Genomic DNA, 11,947 nt, shown 5'->3' on the forward strand with positions numbered 1-11,947 from the left:
ATAATTTTCCTTATTTCTTTTACATTTTTTTCAGAATACCAGCTCTTTTTTCTTGCCTATCTGTGCACTTACAAGAAACCTATTGATTGCTAAGCATATAAGAATAACTTAATCTCAAAGATATGTTACAATGAACTACTAGACAAACCCTGATTCAAATCTGTTGTGACTTAGGTTCAGTGTGAACTTACACTCAAATCTATGGGAGCTTGGTTTAAGGTACAGATCTGAGATATTAGCCTGTATGTTATTTTGGTTTTGTTAGAGGTAAATAATGTAAGTCTAAGGTCTACCAGGATGACAAGGATATAAAAGCTCAGTATGTACAATATGGCCTTGAATCACCCATTCATATTTAAATAATTTATAAACAGCTGAGCAAGGATCGTAACATTCATAGCACAACAGGCTACCCAGGTTACATGCTTTGCTCTGTGATCTGCTCCTCCAGTCTGCTAAGACACTGAAGGTTATGTCTAACACAGAGGGAAACAGCTGTGAAATCCTGGGATCCCTGACTGTTGTGAATACTGTTCATCATTTAGAAGTTTGTATTTGAATCCAATTAAAATACTTAGTTGAATTCAAAACTGTGATCAGACTTAGAGAAATAATAGCTATGTAAAAAATACTTTATCCACCATACAGTAATTATATGAAAACATTGAAATTTCCTGGTTAGACAGTCTTCTGTGTCAAAGAAACCATTAGAGTAGGTTAGACATTGTTCCTAAGCTAAATTTGCTCACATTTGCACAAATCAACAACCTTCTTTTAATTGTGTGCAGATTGGACATACAGAAAATGCTAAAACAGTAGGCATGCTTCTGCTCCCTAAAAAATCAGTGGTAAGGCAACTATTAAAGATAAAAGGACTGGTTTCCTTAAGTATTATTTCTATCTCCAGGGACAAGCAGGATGCACAGTCACTCACTATTGATCATCTCTCTCCCCTGCAAAAATAAAGCATTCTTGACAGAACACAATTTTCTGACCTTTTCTGTTCTTGCATTTACATACCTTTTCACTTGTGACTTTACGCCTTCCTCTGTATTTTATTTTTGAGTGCTGATGTTTGGTATTCGTGGTTAATAACCACTTATGAAAGTCGCATGGTTGAAGCCCTAGTGTACTTAGCCAACAGTACCCTACACAGTAATAACATTTCTCCTAAAATGTTTTGGTGGTTCTTGATTTGTTATATACACGCTCTCATTTTAGATAACAGTCCCAGTTTAATAAGTGACTTCAGGAGAAAAATGAAGAACATATACAAAATACATCATTACTGTACATGAAACATATTGTATACAAAATACTGAAATACATACTGAAATATTCCTAAAAATATATATAATGTATACTATATATATAATACTTTATAACTGTATATATGTTGTATATACAATATAATAATGAAATACTCCTAAAATTGTAAAGCATACCAGTTTTAGAGCTTCCTTCCCATAAATTCATTAACTAAAATACATTGAAACTATCCTAACTATTCAATAAAAACACAGGGTTTGTTACAGAGAATTGACTCATTGAATGATCTTGTCTTTACAGAATCCACACCTAGTTTAGACATATTGTAGGATTTTTAAAAGGCTTTAAACACTAAACATAGAAATCACGTAACTCAAATGAGTAAGTTGACAGACCATCAGTAGAAAAGAAATACACCCTAGAAGTAAAAAGGTATAAATTAATTTAAAATGCTTTATCTAACAGTGCTTAGACATCTATAGCACTTTTCCAACACAGTTTTAACAGTACTTTTTAAATGGAAAAACAGAACAAAATGTCCAAGTGTATTTCTTATAATTACAAAACAAAGCACAGAAGAGACTAGGAAATATCCTGCAATCTCTCCTGTCCTACGTTTCTCCCACATCCAGATTGCCTTCTGGAAAAGAAGGATAATAATAAATAATCCTTCAGGGCAACCAGAACTGATTCTTTCCACTCAGCAAGCAGGTGCTACGAGCATATACCAACTAACAGAAACTGACAAAAAAGTTTCATCTGAACAGCTCAAATGAAATTCCCATTCCAACAATGGCCAATATATTAACTATGTGTTTATATAAACATTTAGGATCACTATCATCACATGGCAGATAGATTCCTAAGCGAAATGCCACATTTGTGTTTACAAATAATATCATTCACAAAGCAAGGCTACGCATCCCATTAAGCATGTGTCCCTGAATTTTATTTTACAGTTTGGATGTCTCAATATATTGCATCAAAGCAACCTGAGAAATGGTGGGACTACCTATTTAAAAGTACTATTTAAAAAATCGTACTCTGCTTCTTCACACCTGCCTGTCAGTTTGCAGAATGGAGAACCAGGCCCTCTGCTTCTTCATTTATTTATTTATTTATTTATTTATTTTTATGGCTAGTTCTGTTTGTATTCCTATTTACAGTACTTTCAACATTTATACACATTATTCCAGCTCTAAAAGGTCAGTTTTTTAATGCTAAGTGTTACAGAAGGGGATCAGGGAGGATGACTGGCAGCGTTTGTGGTAGGTGTCTAGACAAAAAGTTTCATTAGCTCCTTACAGCTTGCAGCTTGGACTATGAAGGAAAACACACTTGGCGGTGCAGTCCTGAGAACACCAGGAGGTTACCTGGAAAGGGCAGAAGTGATGAGAGGAGGAAGTTTCGTTCTGTGCATACAGAGGGATGTCGGTAGCTGGGCACCAGGTGCCAGAAGCCGGCTGACAATGCTCAGCACACCGTACACCTTTGCGTAAGTCACTTCTCTCCTAGGGCTTTGTTCGAACCGTGTAGTGGCTATGGTCTACATTTTTCTTAAACATGTTCCTAGGCACTAGTAGACACTGAGTGTTCAGAAATCAAACAGCTTCACTTCTAACTCATCCATTATGCGTTAATGGTAGTACCATGGCAAACCACCCACCATCTACCTAGACGCGGCGAGACTCACTTTATTCCCCTACACCTACGGAACATACTACGAAGGATTTATTTAAAATAAATAAACGGACACATCGCCGGTATTTTTAAAGAGCACACACCTCCTCTGGGCACACGCTCCCGCCCTCGCAGCGCTGCCACCCGCCTGCACCTGCCCCGCGGGGCGGTCGCCCCTGAGGGAGCCCTCGGCCGCCTCCTCGCGGCGGACATTTTCTGCCCCCCCTCTCGGCCAACGGCCCCGCACCTGCCCGCGCCGCGGGGCGCTCTGCGGCCGGCCCTGCCCGCCCGATCCTGAGGCGATTGCGGGAGGCGGGGGGGCTGCCGGGCGAGGCGCTGAGGCGGCGAAGGGCCGTGAGGAGACGAAGGGCTGTGAGGTGAGGGGCTGTGAGGTGAGGGGCAGCGAGGGGAGGCGCGGGGCGGGGGGCACCCTGCGGCGGGCAGCGGGTCCGCCATGGCGGGCACGGCGGGTCCCCGCCCGGTATCCCCGGGCCCGCGGCTCCCGGTCTCCGCTCCGCTCCTCCTCCACGTGCGGCGTTTTCCAGGCAGCGGTGCGGAGCAGCTGCCCCAGGGGGCGTCCCCAGCCCCGCATCCTGCCTCCCCCGGCCCCGGCCCGGCTGCCCGCGGGCGCTGCGCTCCCCACCTGCACGCTCCTTATGTAAGGCGGCACCCGATGGGGGAGCCGGGGGGGGACCAGCGCACACGCACACGCACACACACACACACACACACACACACACACACATACACACATACACACACCCGTGCACGCAGGGGGCAGCCCCCCCGCCCGCAGCATCCCTCCGCCGCCTGTGACCGCGCCGATACCTTTTATCCAGACAAGCGATCCACTCGCCGGAGGAGGCGGAATGGGAGGTGTGCGCGGCCACCATGTTGGACAGGGAGCGGGTCGCCGCGCACCCGGCTGGCAGCGGCAGCGGCGGCGGCGGCGGCGGCTCCCCCCGCCCGCCCGGCGGTCGCTCGGTCCGTCCTCCCTCCCTTCCCTCCCTCCTTCCCTCCTTCCTTCCCTCCCTCCGCCTCGATGGGCTCGCCCAGGGCCCCGCCGCCGCCTCAGGGCAGCCCGGGGGAGCTGCGCCCTCCGGCGCGGGGGCGGCCGCCGTGCCCTCGCCCCCTCCTCACAGCCCGGCTTGCCGGTCCCTGCCCTTGCCTCACCAGAGGCGTCCTTGACGGGGCTGGGAGGGGGAACACGAGCCGGTTGTCGAAAACCAGCAGCTCAGGGTTATTGCACCTGCTCTGCACACTTTGCTGTTTCCGTCCTTCCCTCAGCATAAGCCCACACGAGCTGGAAGGAAGGGACAGTCCACATTACAGCCCACGTTTTTTAATGAAGCATTCCTCCAGCCTGCAGTCCACATCCTGTCGTTTCGCGTGAAATAAGGTCCTAAAGGCTCTGGTTTATCGTAGGTGGAAAATGAGCCCGGGCAGTACAGCCTGTGAATGAGATTTAACAGCTGAGGATCCCAGCACAGGGCAGGAGAAAGGTGAGTGAGGTGCAGCGAGCACTGCACCCTTCTGTTGTGTCACTGCGGCCCCTGGAAGCAGGTATTTTAAGGATGCTAATGCATATGTGATCTAAAAAGTGATGAGCAGAGGAAGGAATGCAGAGCAGCAGGTCTCCCTGGCTGCCAGGTTTTGCAAAGCTCTGTGTGAAATATTTTCTACAAAGTATTTCAGGATCTAGATTGTATCTTCCCAAGTAATTTGTGTATAACCATAAGCTTCAGCTGACAGTCAACACAACCTGTCTTGAGTAGCGCTGAAGAAGGGAAGGAAGCTAGACAAATCTCAGCAGGATGTTTTGGGTTATGTGCAGATGATAGCAAAGTAAAATTCAAACTGTGCCTTCCTTCAGGCATGTAACTCCTCTCTGCTTCACAGTGTGGACACAGATGCTGATAATATGCCAGTGCTTTCCACAGTTCTCCATAGGCTATATTCTCTGCCTTCTGTTCTGATCTGTTCTGCTGTACCAAGTGTCATTTTCTTACATACATGTGTTACTTTACATTTCACGTCTACCTTTAATGGCCTGATATCTGCCACAGCTCCTTCAGCATTTTAACAGGAATAAATGTTAACATCAGCGTACTGAACAATATGATGAAACATCTATGGAAATATATCTAAAATCCCTTGTGCTGAAAGGACATGGCTAAGAAATTGGCAGAGCAGATAGAATACCACAAAAGCCAATTCTTTCATTTTGCCTTAAAAAAATTAAAGTACATGCCAGAGGAATAGAGGAGGCTGCCAGTCACTGAGATCAAAGCTGCAGCTCTTCCTTCGCTATAGTCCTAGGGGAAAAAATGATAAATTCTTGCATCTGAGCAATCAGTCTACTTGAGGAAAATTGATGCTTTCGTTCTTCAATATGTGAATCTTTGGGAACCACCAGAACAAGAGCTTCAAATGTTAAAAACTCTAAATTCTCAAATTAATGATTTATAACATAGTGTGTACATTACAGGTTAATCAATAAAGCTCACTAGGTTTGTACTTCCGTTATAAAAAATTCATTATATTATTCCACATAATTACAGTTTTCCTTCCAAAGCAATCACACAAGGCAGCCCTTACTGCCCTTTTTCCCCTCAACCCAGCTTGAGCTGCAGTAGATGCTCTTTCCTCTTAACTGGCGTCAGGCCTGTGAAGGAGCCCAGAAATCACTCCTAGCTAAAGGCCTTCTATCTTTTCTCATGGACTGTTTCACTGACACAAACAGCATTACACATACCAGTACCAGCAGTTGTGTGCATAGCAACAGCTTAGCTCAGTCAGCAAGCCCACGGATTCTGTGACTGTTTAGTGTTCCCTCAAGCCACCTCTGTCAAGTCCTTTCACGTCTGCATAATGTTTAATGACCCAACCACTAGAGGACAGGCTAGACCTCCATAAAAAGTAGCAAGCAGGGATATTTCCTAAGTAAACAGATGACTGGGAAAAAATAATCTGAACTTGAAAAGAAACGACCTTTGGAATATTCTCCTGGGAGGCAACCTGTAAAACCTGTGCTGGTGCTCATGAACCTACCCCTAACCTATCAGCTCTGGGACAGCCTGCTGCAGTTGCCAATGCTTTTGATTCCAAGGAATGCAGTGCCAGGAGGCATGAAAGGGATATTGCTCAAGTACCTGGCAGTGGGCAGACGCTGCTCAGATAGCTACCCTTTTGTGGAATAACTGTTCTAGAAGACTTTAATGTTTTGTGCACTGTGCAAGCTACACAGAGTCAGCAATTGCACAGAGTCAGCAATTAGAGCAGGACAGCCAAAATACACCTCTGGCACTTGGATTATGAATAATCATGTAGCTTTCTGATTAAGTCATGAGAAAAATTTAAGAAGCAGGAAATATATATCTGATTGTTTCAGGTATTACCCTGTGCTGATTGAAGGGTCTCCAAACTGCGCAGAAACATTAAGACCTTCTGACTAGTGAAACTCGACTCCAGCTCAGTGCATGTTCTCCTGCGATAAAAGGTACCAAATAAGCGGTATGCATCTCACATGACAAGTCAAATAAAATGCAGAATATCCTGTGACTCTCAGGAACTCAGACTGTAACAAGCCTAGGAAATATACCATCTGAGAGTACTGGCCTGATGTTAATAGGTTCAAGTGCCCATTCACCTGTAAGTAAGAACATATGCTAGAAGCAAAATGCTGAAGCGCACTTCATTAACTTAAGGCACATAACTCCTATGGGTGCCTTAGTGCCCATTCTTCATGATTTTTCTAAGCTACACATTCATATGAAAAAGAGATGACCCCAAAAAATATTTGGAACCCAATATTGTTAGTGGTCAGCAATGCATTCATGCTCAGTCTCACCTGTATCTCCATGTGCCTTCTACTGTACCTCATGCAAAGTTTCAACCTGAGAAAACATGAAGGATTATGCATCATTAAAATGTCTGGTGGTACAAAAATACATTTCTCAGAAGCAGACCCTTCTTTTTCAGCATTTGTGGAACCCCACAATAATATTTCAGATTTAATTTATCCCTATGGAACTTTATAAAATCTGATTTTTGAGGCTTGATTATGCAGACAAAAATTTGGGATGGCAGCTGTTTTTGAAGCAGATTGCTGCTGGGAAATGGAAATTTGCCAGCTGAGGTATCTGAAAGATCATCTGGTCTTTTAACTATCCAGTATATAAGAGAATGATAAGACCATGCAGAAACCCTTAAGCCAGAGAAAAACAGAAATCAGCCAGCTTTCAAGTTGTCCTGTGCCTTTAATACTGAGAGTCAAAAGATGTGGGGTTCAAACTTTTATTTGCATTATGACACATAAGGCATTTCATACCTTGACTATTTATTTGCTTTTGCTTGCCAATACAAATACTCATTCCTTTAATTTTTTACTCTAATATGGCCAAAGAAGAGCTCTTGCTAAAGTCTTAGAGAAGAGAAATAAGTCCCTCTCAGACAGGAACCTACTATGAAAAACTTAATCTGAAATAGTAAGTGATGGTGTAAGAGCTTGAAAAAAAATGAGTAAGTATATTTATCAAGGTGTGCATTATACAGTAACAGAAGGCCAGAACTGAGGATCGAGCTCTATACACTACTAATTACATCACGAACTTTAATAAGTTTCAGGCTACTACAATAACTTAAAACTAAGAACAGTAAGATTTGACATATTTTCCATAGCAGTTTTGGTTGCAATTAAATTACTGTTATGATATAGTGAGGAATTAGTGGACACAGAATCTATAGGCTGCCCATCAGCATCACACTGGCTAGCAAACTAGAGCAATTTCACTTCAGAGGAAACACACAAAACCCCCAAAACTCAATCCTCAGTTCAGGCCATCTGTGTTCAAGAGAGTACCCAGGGGAAACAGCTGGCTTCCAGCCACCAATGTACTCCCCTGATTCCAATGCCTGTTGAAGTTGCTCAGCCTCAGGACTCTTCTAATTCAGACTAACTGTACTGAATCTAATTGATAGCACAAGGCATTGGCTATAATCCTTTGTTCTTAAAATACAACTGGGAAACAGGGTAAGATAATGGCTCCAGCAGCTTTAAAATATTCAAGATTTCCTTTCTCAGGAGGAATCTCACGTTAGTTACTTAAGTTAATTTTAAGCCTGTTTTGTGTTGCTATACGGAAGCCAAGTTAATTAGCATAATCCCAGAATGGGCACATAGATTCTACCTCAAAGCTAATGTATCACTCAGGAGTCCTGGATATAAAATTAACAATGCGACTGACAGAACCGTGTTGCAGGTTTAGAATCCAGCAGTGCCACATTCAGCATGGTTAGAGTTGTAAGACCCAAAATGTGTTATCAGCTGTACATATGCAATGCATACCGACTTCAAAGGAGCAATCAGCATAAAGAGAGAGAACTGTGAATGTGAGTTCTTTAGATATTTGTATGCTGTGAGGGCTGCAGAGGATGTGATGTATAAAACCAGAACAGACATGTATTTATAGAACTGTCCTGCAAAGTCAACAAGAAACATACTGATTCTCCTCTTCAATGCCAATCCTTCAACATACCATATAATGACAGAGCAAAAGCTTGTTTAGTATAGGTAAGGGCTTCCTTCCCAAATTAATTTCCTATACTATTCTCTGTTCTCTCTCTTTCTTTCCTCTGTCCTCCTCACCAACTGAGGACACCTCTCCAGTTTCCTTCTTCATGAATAACTTGGCACCACAAGCCTCTCCTCCTCACCCATCATTCAGGAAACCCTTCCACCATGCTTCTCACAACAACTCTACCATGATATTCCAGAAAAGGTCTCAGTGGGGCAGCAGCAAAACAGATACAAGTGAGATACAGATGTACCAGAAAGAAAGCATACAGTATCCTGTACAGAAGCCATAGATTGAGCACAGGTGCAACGTGGAGAAAATACAGCCGAGTTGATGTTTTTGTGAAACAGTGAAGTTCATATACTTGACTCTTTAAAACCAATTGGCAGTTTGCTGTCATCTTTAGCAGGGCCAGAACTGTTTTCTAAATTCCTGAATCCAGAAAAGGTAACCAGGCTTACAGTATGTGTACGATTTTATATATGCCTTACTTGGTATGTAAAGGATTGCTTATTCATCTGCTGTGTATAGTGCTGTATTCTGCATCATTTTACCATGCTAATTTGATATTGTCCTTCCTAATTAATGTAAAATGAAAGCATTGTTCATAGCATAGTAAGGGCCAACCCACGGAGGATTGTATTAGTTTTATGCTCCTGGAAATAAAAGTTTCTCAAATTTGTTACTGGCACAGTGCACCAGGCATGAACCTACAGACAACAGTAGTGTGAATTAAAGTAAGTTTGTGGTATAATTTCCCATTAACAGAACATGGTGCAGCGATCACCTTTTGTATTGTTACAAGTTTAGCAGCGTGTTGCACAGAGGTGCTATAAACATTTTTCTGTCTGATGACCAGTATCAAAGCCTATTTTGTGGAGTGGCATTTTGAACAGATGGTCATTTGATTTGCATACCTGAAATCTGAGCCCATATCCTGAGACAAATTGCAAAAAGACGTGGAGAAACCACACAGTAAGAAATGTGCTTCAAATTATTAATGTTGACATTATGGATATGCATAGGTTTCATATTTTTAGTTTAGCTACTTTATTTTGAACAGGATTTTTTCTCCATAGGATTTTTGTTGAATTCTTCCAGTCTTACAAAACTAGATGAGCAGGGGAATGAATGAGTCTGTTCTGCTTGGTACATTTCCTCAGTTTTGGCAAGACCTAGAAAGCTGGGATGGGAATACAAGGCTGAATCCCACAATCTTATTTCACAGAAACAAGAAAGCCTACTGAAATAAATAAACAAATTCTAACTTCCTCACAAGAGTATTGTAAAGATTAATTAGCTGATGAAGTACAGTGCTTTGAAGATGCAATGCTTTACATAAATGTTCCTTTAATTTATTAGTGTTTAGATCTACAGACACATCAACACACTGGCTTTAAACAGAAATTTGTATGCACAGCTCAGGACAACATAGGGAGTTTTACGAAGATAATTACCAGGAAAATACTTTGCAGTTGCTAAAGATACGAGGCAGGATGGGACTCTGACTGCTACGTCCCTTTTCAGTAGGAGTCAGTAGAGCTCAGTGCCATGTTAGAAGCTCATGGCCTGCTACCATGCTCCTTACTCTGTGAGTACAGGGCAGACATATCAATGCTTCTCCAGGGATCCAAATCAAACTGATCAAATGGGGCTGAATCACAGAGGTGGCCAAGAGGGACTCGCTTTATGCCCAGTCATAGGCATAGGGTTCCTGAGGCCTAGACTGGCTCTCTGCATATGCACAAGGGCCTGACAGGTATGTTATTTCAATTCCCCACTGCCTGAAAGCAGACGTGACTCTACAAGCGTTCATTTATATATAATACACCAGCATGCACTTTGGAATTCCACTGTACCTTATTCATACTGCATTGTCAGCTCAAATGTCTCACTTTCTCTGGGACATACTTAACTTACCATGGATAATGGAATTAATCACCGGATTGTAATTATTCACTCATTCTTTCACCTAAGGTACAAAAACAAATGAAGTTCTTAGTGTCTCTATGTATAATTCCTTATTCTTTTATCCTCCCTAGCCAGTTTTATTGTATTTCAGCAATCACAGATTTTTGTCAAGCAGAAAGAAAAGATGTTTTTGCTTAGATGCGTGGCGAGATGATTAGCATTATGTGAAAACATTCAGTGCTTTATACTTACTTGTACAGTGCAGTATAACCTGTTATAGGTAAAAAACATAGTTTTTTCATGTGACAGAACTCCTTGGTATAGTATTTCAGTATGCCACTTCAATGCAGCTAGTCTATTCAGTACAGTACAGTAAACACGTTAATTGTTTCTGCAGAGTTTGGTTCACAGAGTTGCAGATTTTTCTGAGGGCCTGCTGGGGCCACCAACATGCACACATGAAAACAAATAATAAAATAAGGCAAATAAAACAAGAAAGACAAATTCAATCATTTACGTGGTAAACATGACATAGTATACCTCAGACTTATATAATGTTTATATTCTTCTTTTCACAGCTTTGAAAATGCACCTATATCTATATATCTACTTGCAGGCATGCATACAAATAATTCAGGCCAAATAGCCAAAGAATCAGCTGAGTTCATCGTAGGCAGCCTTAAATAATGTATTCTGGCTTAGGAACAAAAGTGAACCAATTGGTGAGTGGGAAAAGAAACTGCCATAGCTGTGGGCTGGGTCCTGACTGGTACAGACAGGTGGCACTTGGTGGTTAAAAATCAGACTGTTGAGTTGTGTAACAGGAATCCCAACTGCAGCAGCCCTGTAGTCAAATAGCAATCATGAGGTGCTGCTTCCTGTGTGTAAAAAAAAAAAAAAAAAAAAAAAAAAAGGATGCATTAAAAATATATGATAATTACACAGCGCTAGCATAACAACAATAAATACCTATTCCAAATAATGTTTTTTTCACATGTAAGTTATATTGGTTCTAGAGAAAAGTTACACAAATCTGAAATCTTTAAATGGACAACAAAGAGCAAATCTTTACAGAGATGTTCTGTTGTCTTCAGTGGTCTCTGATTTTCATGATGAGAGAAAGAATCCTCATTTCAGATTCTACCTTGTTCCCTGAAATAAGTAACATTCATGCTTGACATCATCTTTTAAATACTCTTGAAGAGCCCCTTTTTATAATGCTTCTTTCATAGTGGAAAGATGGGAGGAGTAGACAAACAGAAGCTAAGACAGAAAGTAAATGAGAGGCTAGCACAAAAAGAGGGTGAGAGGTAAATACCAGACTGGAAAGAAGAGAGATTGCTGGGTCAGAAGTTCATTGGCTCCAAGTGTGTACAGGGTCTGAATTTTTCAAGGACAGTAAGAGAAGAATCTCATTTACAAAATTCCATGCAGATAAAGAAAAATGAAGTTACCATTTGGGAAGTAGCAGGGGACAAAGACCAAAGACCTCTTAGACATTAAGCACCTTC

The 11,947-nt window shown here is 42.0% G+C and overlaps 1 protein-coding gene across 1 annotated transcript in view; it reads right to left on the minus strand.

Annotated features, from left to right (window-relative positions):
- The window catches only part of LOC311438565 (rap guanine nucleotide exchange factor 4-like), a gene marked incomplete at its 3' end in the record, with an annotated part of 98,588 nt that extends 94,651 nt beyond the window's left edge, over positions 1 to 3,937 (minus strand). Inside the window, exon 1 of the mRNA XM_084523045.1 lies at positions 3,778 to 3,937. Coding sequence (XP_084379171.1) covers positions 3,778 to 3,842 — 65 coding nt within the window. The 5' untranslated portion in view covers positions 3,843 to 3,937. The remainder of the gene's footprint in view (positions 1 to 3,777) is intronic.
- Between the last annotated feature and the right edge of the window lie 8,010 nt (positions 3,938 to 11,947).

This window comes from Aythya ferina, assembly GCF_964211825.1.
Source record: "Aythya ferina genome assembly, chromosome: 6".
Lineage (NCBI taxonomy): Eukaryota > Metazoa > Chordata > Aves > Anseriformes > Anatidae > Aythya > Aythya ferina.